This window comes from Paramormyrops kingsleyae, chromosome 15 (assembly GCF_048594095.1).
Source record: "Paramormyrops kingsleyae isolate MSU_618 chromosome 15, PKINGS_0.4, whole genome shotgun sequence".
Lineage (NCBI taxonomy): Eukaryota > Metazoa > Chordata > Actinopteri > Osteoglossiformes > Mormyridae > Paramormyrops > Paramormyrops kingsleyae.
The window spans coordinates 13,636,554-13,659,928 of record NC_132811.1 but is presented as its reverse complement, the minus strand read 5'-3'; the positions used below and the strand labels follow the sequence as shown (position 1 = coordinate 13,659,928).

Below are 23,375 nucleotides of genomic sequence, written 5' to 3'. Positions count from 1 at the left end.
TTTGAATTGTATATTTTAGATTATATACTTGATTTGATAGATTGTATTTATATATTGTAATTTTCTTTTTTACTCCGACTTTACTTCTTACCTTTTTCTTCTGTTTTTGCACGGCCAAATAAGGGCGACTCCGAGATACATTTCACTGCATGTTGTACTGTATGTGACAAATAAATCTCTTGAATCTTGAATACATGTATATATGCACACCACGTACTGTGTCAGTGTTGCCTGCTCCGTTTCAGCATGAGGGCGAGGTTAATAAGCAGTCACTATAGTGCTTTTGAGGCCCAGCTGATTCGATCTTCCCCGTTTCTGGAGAAGACGGCGCTCTGCCGAACGCCGGCATTTCATCACTCGCGGTAAAAGACCCGAGAGGAGGGACGGCGGCCTGAAAAGCATTTGAGATCTCAGAAGGAGCTGAAATCAATGCGATGCCGCGGTCGCAGGGTGGCTAAGAAGAGCCCGCTGTCTCAATCGCTCGGCAACTGCTTAGAAATTCTCCCTTCGATTTATTTTTGCAGTCAGTAACATTAGCACTAAATGCAGTGTACTGGGGGCATTGCATCTTTGATGTTTTGAGGTGAATGAAAAACACTAATGGAGTTTCTCCTTCCATCACTGGACTGTGGTGCTTAGGTTGTACAAAGCACTCCCAGAATGCATTTGTTTTTTTTTTTTGTTTTTTTTTTATTTTTCCCTGTGTATACATTACATTGCTCATCACATTGTTACAGGACATAATACATTGGTACAGAGCTAGACTGCATCGTAAATTTGCTAGAATTTGCTAGAGTTTTATGCTGTGCTGATTTCTATAAAGGGCAAATGTTTTGCATAGATATAGAAAGTAGAATTTTTATGCTAGGATTTCTCCAATAAATGGTTTTAATTTAGTGAGTCTTTCACATCCAGTATAATTTTCTGTTCTGTATTATAAAACGGTGGATAATGCTACACTTACCAGATATCCACATTAATTGGCTCCCACCAGTACTAAAAAAGATCCTGTGCTCTCACAGCTAATGTATTGTACTTATATATGGTACATTTCAGCTACAATAAAGAATATACTGTAAATGTTCTTTTTTATACAAAAAAATCAAGCTGAAAAGCCACAAAGGTCTTGTGTCTACTACCAATCTTGCCTATCTTTTCAACCATTGCAGAAATGATTGATTTCTCATTCCTCTTTATGGAAGTATTTGAGAAACTCTCGCCCTGCACGTTGCTATATATGAGCAACTTGACCGCTCCCTCCTCCTCATCAACTGTTTAATGTTGCTTAGTTAATATCACTTTTCATTATTCATGTGATATAAGAACCATACATTCCATGACCACAGCTGATAAATAAGCTTTTTAAAATTAATATGATTGACCATAAACTTTATATAATAACTCCATGTAAGTTTAATGATCCCTGTATAAAATCAGGGCAGTCCCTATTGTACACTTTAGTTTTCTAAGATATTAACAAGTGACTTAATAAGGAGAGCAAGCTTGGCAGTGAAGGGCAGCCACCTGCAGTGAAACCCTGGGAGCTGGGGGTTAGGGGCCTCGCTCAAGGGCCCACATCCTGTGCTGAGACCGGGCTTGAACCAGGGACCTTCTGATCACAAACACAGAGGCTTAGGTTATGCCACCTTAACAAAGTGCATAGTTACCTTAAATTTCATGGTCTCATGAAATCCAGTACAGCTACCGAATGCAGACTCCTATTTACACGTAAATAGCCCAAAGAAAAATACTCAGATGTGTAAATTGCTGTAAAATCATTTTGTCTGTAGGAGGCACAAACTGTCTAATTAATGTTCAGCGTTTTCCCCTGGAGAACAAGAGTCAATCTGCCTGGAGAGAAACGGCAGTAGCGTGTGCATGAACTGCCTTTGTTAGTTTGTCATCTGCATTTCTCACGTCAGCTCAGCTTTTCAGGGGCTTGTGTTTTACATTTAAATCTTTCCTGTGCTTGACGCTATGCCCGTCCAACTCCTCTCTTAAATCTGCCGTTCCTGTTAGCATTTCAAAGTCAATCATTACACGGCAAACTCTCATTGGCTGTTTTATCATGCCGTGCGGTACTTTCTGAAGTTTGTTTTCACTTATATTCAGTGTGTATTGTCTGTTTTTGTAGAGACTGGGGTCTGTCTTAACTAATCACAATTAGTGGAGCCATGTAAATGTAAAATTCTAATCAAACAGGCAGCTCAGAGCATGAACTAAGTGTAATGTCAATTTTATTTTATTTTTTTTTAGTTTGACAATTGGGATTGAATATTCACTTAAACATATAGCTTTTGTGTTTTTTTTTTGGTCAGAAGAGCTATCAGTAATCTATCCTATAGGTGACAGGCTGGGGCACAAACTTCTGAGGGGGCAGCACCTCGGGGAGAGCTTGCTTAGGGTGCCCCCCCTGCTAACAGGGAACATTTAGCCAGTATTATGTAAAGATCTTCTTGAAGTAGGTAGAAAATGTCCATACTGTAACGTCAATGGGACATCATTTCTATGTTTTACATTTTAACAATGTTGCTGAGAATAAGAGTATGATTACATTATTACCTTAACATCCTTTTAACGTAATTAATGTTGAAAAATATTTTTTATAATATGTGTATACTGAGAGCATGCCATCCAGCCTTGAACCCTTAACCTTCGAGGTGTAAAGCCATGGATCTGCTGGCCACTTTACTATGTCCTTTACTCATTTGGACATTATTGTTCTTAGCTGTAGTAGCAGGATAACATTCTAGGAAAACTGAACACTTTGAATGTTCCCATGCCTTAATCGCAGCATTCAGTAAATGTTCCTAAAAGTAAAAATTGTTAGCTGGGAAATGGGTTTGACCTGCTAACTAACTGGATAACTAGGGCTGTCGTTATCGATTATATCAGTAATCGAGTAATCTACCGATTAATCTGACGATTCGGGTAATCATTTATCATCTAATCCAATATAATATGCTTTGCAGTTAGTTTACATTCAGTCAGACATACCAATACTTGGCCTGTGGAAGTGGGACCCCTGATAATCATTGAAAGAGTCAATCAGCCGGCTAAAACTCACCTTTGTTGTCTGGCCTGTATTTGTTTTTTATTATTATTATTTTCTGGATGAGGCACAACACTGACATATTCATATCTTGACTTGTGCCTCTACCATAAGCTGTGTGCTTACGTGTGTGTTAACAGGTATGCAGTGCTGTTCAGAATCAAGATTTCACGGTGATCGAAGATTATTGCCTGGGGCTAAAGGCTCTCCTCTACCTGAAGAGTACCGAGGAGCTTAGTGGATGGGATGGCCAGTCTCCGCCCACTTTTCGCCATCAGAAAGGCAAGATGGTCCCCAAGGTGAATGAGCTATTGGGGAAGGTGAGCTTTGCATTCATATTGTCTTCATTGTCATTAGCATCTACAGAATACACTGTCAGGCCAAAAAAAAGTCACTGTTTGAATTTAAATCAGCAAGTACTTAAGAGCCAATGATTGGATCATTATTACAGCTCAGCAATGTTATGCAGTAATAAAGTGAAGTCAGCTGAGTACCTGAATCTCTTGAATGGCCAGGTTACCTCATCAATGGATTTTTTTCTTTCCTAATGGCCTAATGGGTGCAGTGGTGGCTGTGTGGCTATAGGGATCTGAGCTAGCAATGGGAAGGTTGCTGGTTCGAATTTTATGAATGCCAGAAGTCATCCTACTCCATTGTGGCCTTGAACAAGGCCCTTAACCTACAATTGCTTCATCCTGGGTATGATGTTAATCTACATCTAGCTCTGCAAGGAGGTCCGCCAACTTTCAGGGAAAATTTGGGAGTTGGTGGCAGGACTGGCACTCCAGACACTAGGAAAAAACTCATAACGTTCTATTAGGACCAGTGTGGTGCTGAAGTATCACCTGCCACATGGCTGCACTCAGGTTCTCATCCCTGAGGTGGTCGTGTGGCAATGTGCTGTAATCCTCACATGATCCTTACCTCTATCTCTAATGGCGTGAGCATATTCCAGGACTCATTGGGCTTGAATTATCAAAGAGTGGTTCAGGGAGCATGAGGAATCATTTTCATACATGAATTGGTCGCCACAGGGTCTTGACCTTAACCCCATTGAAAGTCTTTGAGCTGTACTGGAGAAGACTTTATGGAGTGGTTCAACTCACCTATCCTTGATACAACATCTCAGTAAGAAATCAATGCAAATCTGGATTAAAGAAAATATTGAGATGATGCATAAACACTGGAAACAATGCACTGATGAATGTGCGCCATATTCAAAGCTAAGAGTGGTCCAACAAAGTATTAAAGTGTGTGACTTTTTTTGGCCAGGTAGTGTGCAATTGGCGCAAGGCAGGAACTAACCACACATTGCAGGATGCACTCTCAGTCACATATACAGTAGATTTAGGGACTCCAATTAACTTAAGTTTAATGTTTTTGGACAGTATGTGGAAATCAGCGGATCGGCCAAAATGGCACCCACTCACAGGGTGAACATGCAAACTCCACCCAGGCAAAGCGGCGGTGGGCAGTGACATTGTTACCCACAGTGCCAGGCTTGCACAATGTTCAATGTTTGACAAGATATACTGTAGTCTGCTGGGTTCAAACTATCGATAAGTTGCGCTAAAACATTTTACGTTGTCACAGGAAACCAAACTCGGCAAGCTTTGCAATTTTAATGATGGTTCCTGTCCAGCATTATCTAGTATAGCTTTAAAAAATCAGTCTAAATTTTATCTTTATTGTTTTGCATTAGCATTGCCTGCGATCGACTGAGATAAGTATAATCATTCCTGTCCTTGGAGCTGGACTAACTTATAAACCTTGTTGCACATTTATGAGAAATAAAAAAATGAGTCAAGGGAGAAAAATGAAGAAGAACTGGTCACGAAAAGATCCCGCGGTATGGAAATATTAATCATAGGGACAATATTGAGGAAAAGCAAGTGATTTGTCTGCACTGCTTTGTCTGTTGGCATAAATCAGGGCAATACCACCAACTTATCTGATAAACATTGTTGGTAGATAATCAGTTCTATTTCGCTATATGGTTCATTTTCAACTCCTACAGTACATATCACGATGTAATTTTTTTTCAAGTATCTTTCAGCCCTGTTCAAATCACACAATATTTTAACAAAAATAATTGATATTAATTGGTTATTATGTACCATATTATGTAAAACGATGCTGCTAAATGACGGGGCTAACCTTTGTTTTAGCATCAATTATTTTGACATATAACAATCATAATAAGCAAAATAATTTAAGTCAAAGTGATGACAAAGACAGACTAGATTACTTTGAGAGGCTTAATGGGACATATCTATGGCTATTATTGGGTGAGCCCAGCAAACCTGAATGTCTTCTTTTAATATGTATTTGAACTGTAGTCGTTCTGTGGTGATATGTAAGTTCTGTTTGCAATACTGACAGACGACTGCACTTTCATTCACTTTTAATGTGAAGCGCTTCCACACAAATGATGCTTTCACTCTTTATTTGGACACTCATCCTGCAGGTGCCGTCTTTCTTCCACCAAATTGCCAAGTAAGCAAGAAGGAAAATTTTAATCGATGCTTTTAATAATCAAGTAATCGAGTTTAATTGAGTAATCGTGACACCTCTAGCTAATATGCACTTTTTCTTGTCACTGCTTACTGCTTTATCGTTCTGTTACAGCTACAGATAGCAACTGATATCATATAGTTATCACTCCTACAGATGTTTAACTAACTCATGTCCGTACATAAAGTTTAGCTCCCAGGAATCCAAAATGTTTTATTAGATTTTCATAGAAGAAATGAAGTTGGTTTGTCTTTTTGGTTGCCTTTTTCAATTGGAGTGATGATCTGACAGTTTATGATAGAAACAGTACAGAAACAACCAAAAGCCACGACTATATGCTATGATTTTGTTATAACGGTGAAAGGCATGAAAGGTCATGCATGTCAAGGGCTGAATTACATCCGGCATCAGGTAGAGCTGCCTTAAGCATTAGAGCTATGAAGAAATGTGCAGGATTTGTGGTGTTTTATTCTATTTTTTATTGTGATGTATTGACAATGATGAATTGCTTTATGTTTTATCCAACAGCAACAATGTAAGAGTTGTTGTTAAAGGAAAAATACTTTTTCATAGAGAATACACAAAAAAATACGGAAGGCATGTTTAGTTGTCATTTATGAGGCCCCTTGAGAGATAATTCATACTTGGTCTCAGACACACCATCATAATCTCTCACATACGCCACTATATTCTTACATAAACACTATACCTTCTTACATGCACAATCACACTCTATTTGTTTGATTGATAAGTTAGATTGAAACGGAAGTTGATTGATGTAACAAGACGGTGAACCAGGAGCGACACGCTGAAGAAAACACATACAAATTCTGAGAACATATGCAGAAGAAAAAAAACGCTGTAAATCCACTCACAGCACAACACATGTTTCCAGGTGGCAATGAAACGAGGACATGGAGAGTATGACTATGCATGTAAGAGGGTATAGTATTATATATGTAAGAGTATAATGGTGTGTAAGATTATGATGCTGTGTGTGAGACCAAGTATGAATTATCTCTCAAGAGGGCTCTTATAGTTATTAATTCTATTTATTACATATTAATATACAGTTTTTAAAAATAAAATATACTAATTTAAATTGTGGAAGCACAGAAATATCATGTTATAGATGTTATGTTATGTTATGTTATGTTATGCTTAATTTGTTCTGGTCGACATTCAGGTAATTTTCAAAGGTAGCATTAAAATCTTAAAGTACCATGAAGCTCCTAAAAGTTCTATAGCTTCTGAATGATATGGTTATAGATGTTTTTTTTTCCGTATTTTAGTGCCGTAGTTATGCTGTAATGATCCTTAGTGAAGCCTGGGATTTAGGTGAATAAAGAATAGCACCTTTAAACGGAAGCATGTCAAATGTTGGTAATTGCCCATTGTGCAGAAAGGATTGACAGGAAATGACTGTGTGCATGTTGGATACCGTGTTGAGGTTTAGAAATTGATGGCCAACCACTGTCCCTTCTGTCTGACTTGGCATCTGGGATTGCGTGTGCACGAATCTCTCAGACCTTTAATTTAGCTAGTCGTGTGTAAGGCACTAATTGTTTGATTATCCTCAGCCAATTAACTTACTAAATTATAATGACATTATAATTAAGGGGCAGTTTGATATTTTTTTTGTTGAGTTCATTTTTACATGTATTACTGCTTGAGTGATAAGAAAAAAAAACGCAATGCAGTCTGCTGCAGAAAACTTTTTAAAAATAGCAATAAATGCATGACTTGTGAAGCATGAGAAGGTTGTAGCTACACTGTTTATCTTTTTGTAATCAACTGTGTGATCAATTAAGTAACATAAAGTGAAACTGTGCCTTTTTGATAGTTGACTAATTTTCTTTTGTTAGCACATTGTCCCAGTTACAAATACGTTTAATAATTTGTTGCCACTTTAATTGCTTTTTTTCTTACTTTTAACACATACAGAAATCTTTTCACATTTTTTTTTCTTGGTATGTCTCACAGATTCGATTTTTCCTGGCTGGCAAAAAAAACCACTTTCATGGAAATTTTAATGACTTATAAGTTATTTCCTTTGAATGTGGCCAGTTCTGTGACTGAAAAGGAATATGATTACCTAATTTCTAAAAGCTCCATATTATGTGTCCTTAAATATATATATATATATATATATATATATATATATATATATATATATATATATATATATATATATACAGTAAAACCACTTATTCAGTGCAGGGTCAAGCTGAGCCTTGAGGTATTTAAATAAATGCACAGTATATATAGTATTAATGCTTGATTAATACCTGCAGATAAGCACTGAACCACTTCTCTACACAATAAAATGTTACTTATTTGTATTATATTTATTATTTCAATCTTTCATTTGAAAGCTGACATTCCTGTCCATAATTCTCAACAGTCCAGAATACATAAAATGTGAAAAGTGCTTTATGAAAGGAAGGAGGGGGGTGGGGGTATTACAGCAGGAGAGCCCCCGCTACCCAACTGGGCGACAGAAGGGGACTGGGGGGCATGGGAATAGCAGCGTACTGCATGTGTGGACTGAGCTTGTCACAGAAAATCACGGCCACTGTGTGCCGCGGACCAGCCCAGGGGAGGCCAACCGGCTCGCGTGGAAGGTGGAAGGTCACCAGTAATAGGTCATGGTAACAGGCCAGTAAAGCTGCAAACATTAATGCACATTGTGCAAATGTACCTGTACACGTACTTGTACAAATGCAAAATAAAACACTTTACTTGAGGGGACACAAATCCTTAGCAGTAACTCAGTTACTACTGAAGTACAAATCATGAATAAATCATGAACAAATATAGTTGCTACTTAAGATGAAATATGCATCATGATTCACTAATGATGAACAAACATGGCGTCAGTATAACGTCATTAGTTCACTAAGATTTACAGAATTAAGAGATATACTGACAAATATAGTAACTGCTTGGGATAAATGATGCATCACAATCCATTAACGATGAACAAACATGCAATCAGTATTTTACATATGTTATTCATTACTTGTTACTTTAGTGGTTCCTTCAGTAGTTCACAGAATTTTACAGAATTAACAGGTATAGTAAGAAATATAATACTTGCTTGAGTTACTGTAAAAGATGTGACAATTCGTTACTGATGAAGAAACATGACAATTTGTAACTAACCCTTGTGGTTAATTAATACATAAGTAATAACACAGATACATTATTTGTGTCCTTTAAAATAAAGTGCTACCAGCATTGTTTAATTTTTTATGGTACAGGATCTGAACAATGTCTGAGGCCAGTAGTTTGGTGCGATACCTCTGTAACTTCTTACGAGCTAGCTGGCCCTGCGTGTGGTCACAGTTAAGTCGCACTGTGGACTCATGGGAGATGTAGTTTTTAATGGATGATTTAGTGTGTACTGTAGCTGTCAGCAGAGCGGTGCTCCCTACCGCGCTGAGCAAAGTGCCTCCCTAACATTCACGGCGCCACTGAAATCGTCCAATAAGAACGAGCGGCTCCCAGGAGATGTGGAAGCTTGTGTCAGGCATGCGGTGCGGTGACTTAGATACAGAATTACTGAGGTAAAATATTGTTTGTTGCGAGAAGCATCCCTGCTTGCTCGATTTAATTGATCATACTGCAGAGCAAGCTGGGTCGCTAGGCAGCCACCTAGGACAGAAATGTCAGGCTCTCTCCTGGATAGCTCATTCCGAAAATAATGTAAGCAGGTAATTCACATTAACGACTTATTCATTTCTATGTATATCGAATTACAATAAGAAATGACAGAAAAATATGTCTTATTTAAGACTTAGCCAATTTAATTATCAAATATTTATAGATTTTTTTCTCTTTAATTTGGGATGACTCTAACTAAAGACACTTAAGCACTCTTTCTTATTCCCAATCAGGTTTCCTTTGTAGGAAGTTTTATGTTATAAAACAATATAAAATAGAAGACATTTCCTGTATCCCTACTTCACAATACAATATGCAAATTATATCTGCATATAGTTCTAAACACAGTATTCTGAATCTCAGAAAATAGTCACAATTAAAAGATACTGCTGAAATTATTATTATTATTATTATTATTATTGTTGTTGTATTATTTATGAGGAACGTGCCAAAGATTCTGAGTGCATTTGCTGTTCCTGTTTGTTAATTTTAACCGGACTGCAATGTTTTCAATGGCCCTGTGACTCAACCTCGGTGGACAGTGGGGAGCATGTCGCAAGGCATTGTGGGAAGGAACATGTTCAAATGGGGGTGTTTGGGTATAGTTGAGAGGATATGCTCGTCCTGCAGGTAGTTTCAGGTGAAATGCAGCTCTGAGTGGACTTCGCAGGTACCGGGGGCAGGGGAATGGCCCGCGGTGCTTCCTGCCGTCTGTAACCCGTGACTCGGTCTTGACCTCGGGCCACACTGAACGAGAGGTGTTTCTTCCGCCCCAGGAGGCCCGCGGCAGGCAGACCACTGCTAATGCTGTACCTTTACTGACTGTTCCGTGCCTTGCTGTGCCGGGGCCTGGCAGGGATGCTGAGGTAATGAGGCCTTCAGTGTGTCCAGCTTGTTTCTGTACTGGGGGGGCACACTACTTTATTGTTGTCCTGGGGTAGAAGAAATAGATGACCGTCAGCTCTGTAAGCGGTACAGATGTCATGCCTCTCTCCTCAGATGAATGTCAGTAAATCATTTTGACATCTGTAATGCAAAATCTTCTCATTCTTCCTCCTTTTCTTCTTATTCTTCCTCTCATTATTATTGTTGTTGTACATGTTGGGTCTGTGTGGGTTTCCTCTGACGACTCGCAGTCCAAACTTGCAGTTAGATGAATTGGTGTCTCTAAATTGCCAAAATAGTGTGTGTGCCCCGTGATGGACTGCGGTCCCGTGCAGGATGTGCTGCTTTGTGTCCCGTGATGGACTGCGGTCCCGTGCAGGATGTGCTGCTTTGTGTCCCGTGATGGACTGCGGTCCCGTGCAGGATGTGCTGCTTTGTGCCCCGTGATGGACTGCGGTCCCGTGCAGGATGTGCTGCTTTGTGCCCCGTGATGGACTGCGGTCCCGTGCAGGATGTGCTGCTTTGTGTCCCGTGATGGACTGCGGTCCCGTGCAGGATGTGCTGCTTTGTGTCCCGTGATGGACTGCGGTCCCGTGCAGGATGTGCTGCTTTGTGTCCCGTGATGGACTGCGGTCCCGTGCAGGATGTGCTGCTTTGTGTCCCGTGATGGACTGCGGTCCCGTGCAGGATGTGCTGCTTTGTGTCCCGTGATGGACTGCGGTCCCGTGCAGGATGTGCTGCTTTGTGTCCCGTGATGGACTGCGGTCCCGTGCAGGATGTGCTGCTTTGTGTCCCGTGATGGACTGCGGTCCCGTGCAGGATGTGCTGCTTTGTGTCCCGTGATGGACTGCGGTCCCGTGCAGGATGTGCTGCTTTGTGTCCCGTGATGGACTGCGGTCCCGTGCAGGATGTGCTGCTTTGTGCCCCGTGATGGACTGCGGTCCCGTGCAGGATGTGCTGCTTTGTGTCCCCTGATTTCTGCAGGCTTACCACATCCTTGTTCTGGATACGTAATTATGGATGACAGATAGATTATTATTATTATTATTATTATTATTATTATTATTATTATCACCACCACTAGAGAAATTCAGCTTAACTGCCTTGCTAATGGGTACTGTAAAACCATTATGTTAGCAAATAAAATTTCATCAGGGGTATTTGTGGGCAATAGAAATCTTGTTTATTGTTTTTTATGCACATAAATTACTAGAGAGGGAATTTAACTATTCCATTCATTGCGAGGTGGTAAAAGCATATATTGATATATAGTTGTACTCTGTTGACACTGCTGCTCCATTCAGCTCCCTGCACACCAGCCTGTGATTGGCTGCATTCAAAACCCACCTGGAGCACACAAGCACATGAATGTTCCTTTTGAGGTGTCCCATTGGACAAAGGTAATGATGTGAACAGCCAATCAGGGCTAAAGTAGAAAAAGTATGGAAAAAATTGGGTGAGACAGCTTTGTATATTGACACCCCTATTGCATTATTTTCAGTAATTGCTAGTTAGGAGAGTGGCAGCTTATCCACAGTTACATTTATGACGGGTATGTATGTATGACACGTATATTGTCATGCAAAACTATTTACTCTCAGCATCAGAGAAACAACAATACCTGGACCTTGGGTGTTATCTGTGCTCAGACACAGTGACTAAAAACATTAATCCGTCTCTACTTACTAGCTACTTACTCCTGTTGCTACCTGGTAATAACATGACAGCAAAAATAATAATATGCTATGAGGCTACATAATAATAATTTGCCAAATGTAGTTCATTCCTGTTTCTAATTTATGCAGTATTGCTCAGCATCATTCATCAAAGCCCTGACGCTGTTTACTAACTGCAGCTCTGGGGAGAGAGCAGTGGTCAGGGCATCGTGTATCATTGTTAAACCCTGTCACCTCTGCTGTCCCCTGGTGAACCAGGCAGCCGGATGCTCTTTTCAGATGCTTGTCACACTCGACGCTCACGCGGGTATTAGCTCCCAGCAGTTAGGTAAAGATGCCCTTTCCAGCCGGGATCGGCTCAAAAAAATAAATAAAATAAACAGTGACGTTTGCCTCATCACTCGGAGGTGCTGCTGTTTTGAAGATTCCTGGCTGGCGTGAGAGGAGAGCACTTTCCCTCGATGGCATTTTTGAGTGACAGTGACATCTAGCTTTTGAATTGCCAGCACCACAGGCTTGTACCGTTGCCCCATTGCTTCGACAGAGCAGAACCTTTTAGCTGTTTATTTATTTATTTGTTCATTTGTGTATTTTATCATATTTTCAGGACAGGCATCAGGTGTCGTTCAGTCAAGACCTCAGTCGGGTTGGGACCGGGGGGTTGTTGTCATATGTAAATACCCACAGCTCAGTGCAAATCGATAATGGAAAACCCGAACAAGACCAAATATTAGGCACTTTATGGGTGTATAACAGTTGCTTGGAAAATGCAAAACTTATTTTTTATTTTTTTAAATGCAGTGCAAACTGTGCATCTGTATAATATACAGCCGCGGAAAAAATTAAGAGATCACGGCCCAATCTTTTGTCTCACTGTTTGTCTCAATTTCTCAATTCTCAATTTATGGGCATGTGACTCTGCCCTGTGAAATTTTTTTTGCAAGCTTCAGCTTGGTTCTTCTCTGTTTCTTCCTCGCTTTATGGGACTTCAGTGCACCTCACACCTGCACTTAATGAATCCCACTCCTTCTGAAGGTCACTTGATGTCACCCTTCTATTCATGAGAAACTGTCAGATAAGTTGACGGTCATCTCTGGCAATCGAAAGTCACTTCCCCCCCTTTACCTGCCTGGTTTTTGGTCGTTCCCAGTGTTTCCTGCTTTAACTTGTTCTTGTGTACTGCTGTCTTGGAAATGTTGAGCCTGGAAACATTCTGCTGCTCAGCATAGCCTTCTGCCAGCAGAACCACGATTGGACTAGGATTTAAAGATGCAGATGTGTTTAAAAATATAGAGTAGACTCCATTTTTTTTTCCACAGCTCTAGGTACAGTATGCTATACTTAATAACGTGCCCTGAATGGGCTGGCATACAATATACAATATGTGCTACCAATTACCCTGGATGGACTTCCGATGACTGCAACCTTGTACTGGTTATGCAGTTTTGGAAAAATGGATGAATGGATTAGTGATGTACTTATATATAAATGAATAATGCTCGTTATTTTATTTCCATTTGCTACACCTGTCTTTAGATATAAACGAACCATTAACAGGTTCACTGTAGCTTTTAACTATTTGCATGTGGTTTGGATTGGCTGCCATCCAGCCGTGTTTTCATCTTTCGGGACCTCTGGCCCATGGCTCGCTTAGGACTATGTTGGGGGTAGATTGACACCTGGTCATATTTTCATATTTCTTTCACTTTGTGCTGCTAGGTTACATTAGAATGGCTTTTTGAATTATATATGCTGTCGGGCTTAAAATACTGAACATATGAATACTGAAAATAATGTAACATATGTATTGATTTTGGATGTGGCTGATTTCCCAAGATATCATGCCGTCAGCTACATCGACACCAGCTTTGACCCGGAGAAGCTCCCTGTATCTGACCGGCAGCAGTCACAGTGAAGCATCCCCTCTTGACCCTGACCAACCCAAAAATAAAACAGGTTTCATTCTTGGGGGAGGGGGCTGATTTTCCTCATAGCAGGGAATAAAGCCAGTCTATCACAGGGCACACACTCGCACACCATGGGCATATTAGAGACACCAATCCGCACATTTTGTGGCCTGCTGAAGGTAACCAGAGTCGCCGTAGGGAGAACATGCAAACACCGCATCTACTGTTGTCAGACCACAGTGCTGCCGACTAATCAGTTATGTCACCCTGTTTAAAGTCTCATAAAAGTGTACTGTAACTTACCTTTGTTATATTCAGTTTACATCAGCGCTGGAAATGTAAGCATTTTAAATATGCTTACAGCAAGCTCCTATGCTGATCCACAATCAGATTTCCCAGCCCCAATCCTAGAATTAACCTATATAAACGGGTCTTGGGTCTGCGAATGTTTAGCGCAAAACTAGTGAACACCCAACCAATCCAAGAAGCCAAAACACAGACGCTTAATGATTGATTGGCATAAATTGCAGTGTGCACTGCGTGCTTGATCATAGTGTTAATTTAAACCTTGTTGTTCATTGTATAACCTCTTTTGTGTTTACAGTAGACACTTCAGTATTTTGCTTGGTATCTTGGCTTGTTTTTTTGCCATTCTGTATCAAACCCCTGCCAGTCGACAGCAATTTTTCACACTGTAAGTCACCCAGGACCCAGTGATGATACTGTGTTTCTTACCAGCAGAAAGACCACCACTGTCAGGCTAATAATATAGCCTATGTGTGAGCCAGCAACGTCTGGGCCTTAGGACCAGCACTACGCACCGGATGAACGCTTCCGCTGGCTGAGTCACATGGGAATCCCCTTACTTATTTGTTTTGATGATGTTTCTGTATTTATTTCAAGACATATTTATTTATTTATCGTTCGCAGGGTTTGTTCTCCATAATTAACTAGATAGTGTTTGTTGGAGATTACCACAGCAACAATTTAGATGACAGCTATAGCTACAAATGTTTGTCCAACTTCCATCTGGCATCTTAGAAGACTGAGACCCATCTGTCAGCACTGTTTCCATATATGGATTTGCTTTGTTACTCTTTAAATACAACGAAAGTACTCTTGGTTTGCTGGGCAAATTTATTAAACCTAAACCAGGTGTGATCCACTTCCTGTAGTTACTGTAACAGGAATAATAATTCTAAGAGACCAACAGATTGAGGAACTGAGAGCAGTTTTCTGCTTTAGGAGAAGAGGAAAGACCTTAAATTCTTTGCATAGCGAGTTATTCAAAACTGGGCCCTAACCAAGTTTTGTATTCCTGAGAATACTATTGGAAAGCATACAGTCATCTTTAAAACATAAGCCCATATCTCATACTGTAAGCTTTTTTATGATGTTATACTTTCTTTTATGATGTTTCTTCCTGATTTGCAAAATCAAGGATTCAAAGTCATCAAATTGAGGCCATATTTTTCAATACATCTCAGTTTATATATGTATATGTGTGTGTGTGTGTGTGTGTGTGTCCAATTGATGTCGATAAAAGCTAATTAATCTGGTAAGTTTTATTTTACTGTGAGTCACAAAGACACTTCACCCAGCATATATAAACTTGTTGATATCCACTTGGTGAGACTCTCAGGAATTACAGTCCTGTTTATCCACTGTAACATATGGGACAATTTGGAACAGATTTAAAATGGTAAGATTGGTTCAGAGAATGCAGAATTGCTTTTGCATGCATAAAGAACCTGGGGAGCAGGCATGCATTCGCCTGTGGGCACATACAGAGGCAAGACGTATAGTTATTGTTCAAGTTCTCAATGGGATCTTCCATTAGTCGGCTTCCTTATTTCACTCAAGGGGCCAAAAGCGATTGTGTCCGATTGTTAGCCATGCTCAAGCTTATTATTGGGAAGGTGCCGCTCCGAACATGTTAAGTGGGAATTGTGATGGTGGGTCGTGCTTGTTCTGGAAGAATCTAACATGTGTAACACATTGCATATTATATATTTGTTTATTTATTTTACCTATTTATTTTCAATCAGTTGGAATGCAGGGCAAGGTGAAATTTTAAAGACCATTAAGGGATTTTTTTCATTATCTTTATTAACCTAAGATTCTGTTGAATCTTGAAATTATATTTAGGATTTTATGGACATAGACTAGCTATTTTTGTTTTAACATAGTACATGGATGAAGAATCATGAAGAACAACAAAGGACATATGTGCTGAAAAAAGCCTTGCCTAAATAAAGGAATTGCTCATGTAGTGTTGAGTAAATTAAGTATTAGCAAAGCAATCAGGATGGTGTGTGTTGTAACGTTTGTTACTTGTGTTTGGAGATACAATTCCTCTGCAGAGTTTAAGCAGGAATTCAGTCCGTGCCTTTCTAATAGAAGCTGTCTGATATACCATTCTGGGAATTAAAAACAAAAAAAAAAAACAAAACAAAACAAAAAAACTAAACAGAAAAAAAAAACAATCAAACCGTTGACAAGCCTTGTGTTTGGGAAAACATTGCATCCAATTAGGAGTGCTTCTCTGACTGTTCAAGACATCGATTTGGCAGTTTGCTCGCACCACACATCCCTCTCATTAAAGCAGCCACAGTTCACCAGCTCCAGCAGCTGTGAATGGACTTGTGGTTAATTATTACACAACAAATACGTCGCATTCATGTAGAAGGCGAAACAAGCAAGAAGCAGCTTTGTCTTAATGGGGTTGTGTGAGTGAGCGTCAGATGATCCAGGGGAAATCCTGGGCCTCAGGTGGGTGTTTATGGATGTCAAAAATCTAGTATGTTCTGCAGTATTGTATGGAAATTACATAAGAATGTGCATTGCTGCTTTCAATTTGTTAAACGCAAAGACAAAAATCCTTCACATTTCAGCAAGACTGTAGCTTTTGTTTGTAACTGCCAATTTTTAGCTTTTTTTTAAATGTCACCTCATTGTTGTCTAACATTTTATTGCATTTAATTGTTCGTTTAATTACAGCACAAGTGGCTATTTCTATCATAGATGAAAGCTTTTGAGTTACACATTTGAAAGCAAAATCTTCCACTGGTTTTGGTCGGCTACCGGAAATTTTAGAACCATATTTAATTAACGGCATTACCGTGTTTTGAGTTCCCATGTATGTGCCCTGTGTCGGGCTGTCATCCAGTCTGCTGTGTACCCTTGGCTAATACCCTGTTCTGCCTATGATGGGCACTTGGGTCCCCACAACTCCCTACGAAGCAGTTCGAAGGCAAACGGACAGACGGATCAATCGATCAGTTATGATGCCGCGCACGCATAATTGTATTATTTTGCGCGTGTTTTCAGATAGGAAAATTACCTTACATGCAGAGTTAAGCAGAAGTACTCACTTGTTATGACACTCCAAGAAACCTATAATTTATTTCTTCGCCAGAATTATAGCTAGCAAATAAAATTGCAAAGTCTCTTCTGTAGCAGGCGCACTACATTTATTTATTATTCATTTTGAATGGATATGACATGATGCTAATTATGATAATTATGCTTTGCATCAAGTGGCAGAGGCTGTCTAGTGGGACTCTTGTTGAGCATAGCCTGGGCAAGCCGGCTCTGTTCAATAGTCCCAGAAGGATAGATTCCACTTGTCCTACCAGCGATGCCCAGTTGAGAAAGGAGGGCAGAGGAACCTTAGCTGTCACAGTGGCAGCTATCATTGCATGAGGTCTCCTGCTGGGTTGCCTGTCAGAGTTTTTAACAGGGGCGTTGAAATAGCGCTTTCCTTGGCTCACATAGGTTTCCCAGGACTTTCTCAGACCTAGAGGCTCCACTTAAGACCATATCTTAGCCAGACTCAAGGTTAGAGAACTATAAACTATGATAAGAAACAAAGTAGAGAAGTAGAAAATGTCGTAAAAACCTTTCACATACACATCTGTGATCCGGGCCCAAGATGTACTCTCTAACCTACAGCCTTATCATAATGAATAATGGTTAATCACAAAGTAAGTTTGATTATTAATAAATCCCCATACTTATCAATCTTCAGATTATTCATATAAAATACAAGTTTACCCATCTCAACTTTAAGAAGAGTAGAATGAGAAGTAGGTGCACACAGTCACAGTGTCAAGTGGCAAAAGCTTGAATTTAATAGGTCAAAAACTGTTGTCAAATAGTGTTTCAAATAATGATATTCTTGGTATTTGATATATGATATTGGGGGATAATTTCTAACATTTTTTGTGGTATATGTAAGATAACTTAAAATCTTAACCTCTTGAGAAAGAAAAAATTGAATTAATAAAATCCAGCAGGGAAAACTTGAAACATTTTTGAGATACATATTGTACTTCTCCCAAAATTACTTTGGCATTCCTTGTTTACCCTCTTAGCCTCACAGACCACTATTTACATTCAGTGGAGAGAGGCGTCTCTCACATCTTCCATGCGGAAGACAAACTGCCTGCCAGTTTGCTTTAATTCCTTTTCAATGTTCAGGCTAACGGTGCGGAATTCTTTTGCTCTCGTCTGTCATGAATATGGTAATCTGGGGAAATCACTACAGGCAAGTACTTCTGTGGCACGGCATGGAGTAGAGGAAACAAAATGTCCCGTTCCTGCCTATCCCCCTGCCGCTACAGGATTGTCGCGAGCGCTCTGCCTGACAGGCCTCCAGCTGTGCGCAGCGATAATTGGTGCGACTCGGTCTTTATCAAAAAGCCTTTATCGAGGCGGCTCGTAGAGGACGGTGGACCTCAGAGGGAGGAGCGAGAAGCAGCTCCAGCGTCTACATGGCCTTTGTGTGGCTCGCTTTATAGTCGACGTTATGCTACACGTTTGCTCCTGCGGCACGGCGCGTACTCGGGGTTTTCAATTCCTCGTGAACCATTTACAGAACTCTGTGCGAAGGGAACATGTGTGCGTCGTATACATTGTATCCGTTTCAATTTCTCTATTTGTACTTCCAATGTGATGGAGGTCTATTATCAAAGAATCATCTATTTCTCAAACTGAAGGAGTTTTATCATCAGAAGAAACATCAATTTCACACATTTCCTGACAAAAACAGTTTGCATCATCATAGTGTCTTTAGTTTAGCAATTTAATGACATATATGTCTGTTGACTCATGGTACTATAGTGTTTCAGTCTATGCAAATCAGATAAACCTATATATGTATATTCATTCATTCATTCATTTTTATTTATTATATATATATTTATATATATACACGCACACACACACACACACACACACACACATATATATATATATATATATACATACATATATTTTTTTATCTTATTCATTTTTGACAAGGCAACAAGGCACTACTCCTAAACAATATGACCTCTGAGGCAGTAATATATACACATACACACATATATAGATACATCTGAGCAGCATTCTTCAATCTGGAATGCAGATTAATTAATATAGTTCTGGTGGTCATTTAACTTAATATGCGATCAGTTGATGAAAAATGCTAATTTTGATGAAGTTGTTGAGCATTTTCCCAGCTAACAGGGAACGTTCCCAGAAGGTTTTCTCAAAGCTGGCAGGGAACGTTCTTATGTAACATTAATGGAACATTATTTTCACATATTACATTTTAACAAAGGTTCTGTCAATGTCAGCACGATAATCTTATTACCCGAAACTCCTTTTAACATAATTATTGTTGAAAAATATTGTTTTATCATAAAATATTATTTTATAATAATGTTATATATGTGACCATGGGACATTCATCTGAAACAAATATGTATATTTTTTCATTATTTACCTTGCTTTCCCAATTCAGAGTCTCCCCAGTTTTGGCCCTTATCTTGTGGAGAAGAAAAAGATCTTAGCAGATTATAAGCAGAAGCTGAAAGACATTGATGTTACAACAGAATCAGAGGGTCCAAGAAGATACAAACCACAGAAACCCATCCCTTGTGTTGAGGTAAGTTGCTGCTGCACGTTCTGGCTTGTCAAGTACCATTTTCTCTGTAACAGATGATATAACGTCAATGTTTTTTGGTTGTTTGATTGTGTTTGATAGCTAGCTTTTTGTTTCCGAGGTTACAGAGCTTTGTAGATAAACGCTGTATCAGTATAACTTTGGTTGGTCCCTTGTCAAACTGAGACATTTCTTAGGATGTCATTGGCAAAGCTCTGAGTCACATTGGGGCTTACGGGGAGCTCAGCCACGAGGAGCAAGTGCAGGCGCTGGTGGACAAGGACATGTGCATCAACTGCGGCAAATGCTACCTGACTTGTAACGACTCGGGATACCAGGTATTGGGATTCCACACATGCATACCTTCGGGGTCAGTGATGGCAGCATCATCCTCAAATGCACGCACACACACACACACAGACACACAAACAGGTTTGTAATTATATAATTATATCTTTGTGGGGACTCTCTATTCATTTCCATGGGGAAAACTCTAATCACGACATGATGACCTTAACTCCTACCCAACTCTCACCTTAACCATAAGCAACCAAACAAAATACGAGACTTCTGGCATTTTTAGTTTTTTAATTGCAGTCAAATATCTTTGTGGGGACCTGAAAAATGGTCCCCACAATGTCAAAATAACAGGTTTTTTACACATTGTGGCGGACATTTGGTCTCCACAATGTAATATACACATAATCCAGACACACACACACACACACAATGGTCTGTCAAACCAACCACATTCCCAGCTACCAACATCAAGATCCTAATCATCCGCAGTCCCTGTGCATTTGGTAACTGCGTTGGTGACCCGGTGTTCCACACCCCATCCCAGACGGCATGGGTCATGGGGCAGGCAGCACCCTGTACTAACACACAGTTGTGCGCTGAGCTGGCAGTTAAAGCGAGCGCTGCAGAGGGAGTCCGTGCGGACATGAGATGAGCATACAATTCTAAACATGCAACACGCTGATCCGGGCCTGGAATCCACCCTCTAACCCTGATGGTTTGAAGCAGCAGCAGTACTTTATTAATTCACGTCACAAATGTCCTTCCATGCGTGCATCTCCCAAGCACTTATCATGATCAGGGCCACATACGGCTCTGGAGCATAGGGCAGAAGGCTGGGACACATCCTGGACAGAATGCCAAATGCCACAATTATCACAGTGTATATTTCTGACATAATCTTTGCATCACTGACTGTGACATAATCTTTGAGTCACTGTCGGCATCCACCCCCCCTAAAGGAAGTCTCACTGTTTTTGTCCTTGGTTCTGTGGATGAATTTAGGTCCGCTACTTGTAATACTTAAATTCCGGTCCATTTCTATCAAAGCTATGTTGTTCACTGCGATTTTTAAAGCTCACAGAACTAATTGTGTACTGTCACTGCCTTCCAGTAAAGACAAATATTTGCCCTTCGAGTTAGGCCTCAATCCACCAAACACAATGTAGCATGTACGATTGCAACTACTCTGGGTGTTTCCCTCCTATTAATAATGACATTACATACAATGATACTGATTATTTTACTATCATGTTTTTTCCTGTATTGATAGATGACATTTGAATGACATTTATGTTTAATGATGAGAATTGTGCTGATAAACAGAAATGTTTATTTATTCACGTGATTGCAGATAAGCCCGACTAAGTGCAGAGGTTGTTAAAAAGGCCATGTGTGATTAAGAGAGGCAGCATAGAGCAATGCATAGCCTGCTTGCTGTGGGTGGGGGTGGGGGGGGGGGGGGGTGCTGCCCTTGCCGCAAACCCTCCCACAGAGCACCTAATAATTCTAATCTAATAGCCTTTGCTTCCTTTTTTAGGCTATTACGTTTGACCCTGAGACCCATCTCCCCATGGTAACTGACAGCTGCACTGGTTGCACTCTGTGTCTGAGCGTGTGCCCCATCATCGACTGCATCAGAATGGTTGCCAGGACAACGCCGTATGTGCCGAAGAGGGGCCTGCCTAATGCAGTACATCCTGTTTGCTAGGGGAGGCCTGGGCTGCATTCACCGGAGAAAGGAGCTGACGTCTATTCCGCAGCATTGATTCCGCACAGAAAGGCTGTGAGTGTGTGTGTGTGTGTGTGTGGTGGGAGAATGAAAAGTATTACCAAAACAAAGGGTTATTTGGACAAATTATTCCCTTACATTTCCAAGTCAATTATTCAGCAATAATTCTGTGCAAATCGTGCTGCATTATTTCTAAACAATAGCCAGCAATGTTGTTGTCCTTTGTCAAGGCTGTGATAATGAAACTGAAGGAGAGGTTGGAAATAATGGATGTTAATGTACTGCTGTAGGACCCATAAAGCAGTCCTACATTTCTGTCTGCCTGTTAGATTAAAGGCCGTCCACAATCCTAAAGCAATAAAATAAGATACTTTGTCATGGAAAAATAATAAGACAGACGAGAAGTAATAATGAACAGAGATGAATGTAGCTTTGAAATGTTCTGCCTTTGATTATCTGTGAAGTCGCTGCTCTCAGACTGCAGGTGGCCCCGTTTAAACCTTAATAGTTTGTTTACCTCCTATTGCTCCTAGTAAATCCATGTAGTGACATGCAATGTATGTTATTTGTGCATTTCCTTTGTTTGGCATCCTAACATACAGTTTGCATGCAACATCAATAGTTGTGATAAAATTTCACTGTTCATTAATTTTTTACATGTGTTACATTGTTAATATAATAACCTTTCACTTATTTTGGCCCAATAACACACAATGCGCAGAATAATTAATCGAATAAGACTAATAATATGTTACTAATAAGACTGGTGGGTATAATATGGTTTTCACAGAAATTTGATCATTGTTATATCAGTCTAAGATCCCTGCATTTTTTTCTTTAGGAGAAATGCAACATTATTCTCTTGTTATGTTTTATTGATTGAGGAACTGATGCAAAATATGTCATGTAATGAATATGCACAAAATAATCCGGTTCAGTTTTTAAAACCGCATATTTTTCAGTTGTCTGTATATTTTAGCTGTACACATTGTGTTTGAGTAACTCTATAGTGTACACATAACCACCATATAAGACTTAATAATACCTTCATCTGAAATGCTATAAAATGTGTCTTTGGTGCATGTATTGGTTTTTGTTTTTAATTCAGGTTTGTCCAGAGCTGTGCCTTTAACAGAAGTGACCTTAAAAAAAATCTCAAGAGATCACATCTCACCCCTTACTAATGTCGCCTGTGCCTTATGTCTAATGATTTCTTTTCCAGTCCTTGTTATATGAACTATGACTGGAGAAAATTATGTCTGAACTATGCAGAATGGATTTCTGTAACAATAGGTGTAATCAAGTATATCGTATTGAAGAAACAAATAATTATAAAGAAAGTAAATATCTGGCCATAAAAATAAAGCAGTAAAATCCCACTGTGCCTATGCGTGTCATGCATTTAAGAGTCTTTTTTCTAAAGCCTTCATGCAGGTATTTACTAACATCTGACATCTGACATATCATGTAGAAAATAGGCAAAGAAGTTACATAGGATGATTTAATATAGAAAACAGTTAACATAATGGTATTGGCTATAGTTATAAATTTTTCAAATCCTTCTAAGCTACTGAACAAAATGTAAATGTGTAAATGTGTTTACATGCCAGCATTTTATGCATAATTGAAGTAAAAATGTTATTGTTATACATGATAATGTATCCACAGTAACATTTATGATATTTGGCCTTAATTAAAAGCTACTGATTTTAGAGTC

General features: G+C 39.6%; 1 protein-coding gene across 1 annotated transcript in view; it reads left to right on the top strand.

The window, feature by feature from the left end:
* The window catches only part of dpyda (dihydropyrimidine dehydrogenase a), a 121,281-nt gene extending 98,244 nt beyond the window's left edge, over positions 1-23,037 (top strand). Inside the window, exons 20-23 of the mRNA XM_023804550.2 lie at positions 3,193-3,372; positions 19,489-19,632; positions 19,827-19,967; positions 21,467-23,037. Coding sequence (XP_023660318.2) covers positions 3,193-3,372; positions 19,489-19,632; positions 19,827-19,967; positions 21,467-21,637 — 636 coding nt within the window. The 3' untranslated portion in view covers positions 21,638-23,037. The remainder of the gene's footprint in view (positions 1-3,192; positions 3,373-19,488; positions 19,633-19,826; positions 19,968-21,466) is intronic.
* The last annotated feature ends 338 nt before the right edge of the window (positions 23,038-23,375 follow it).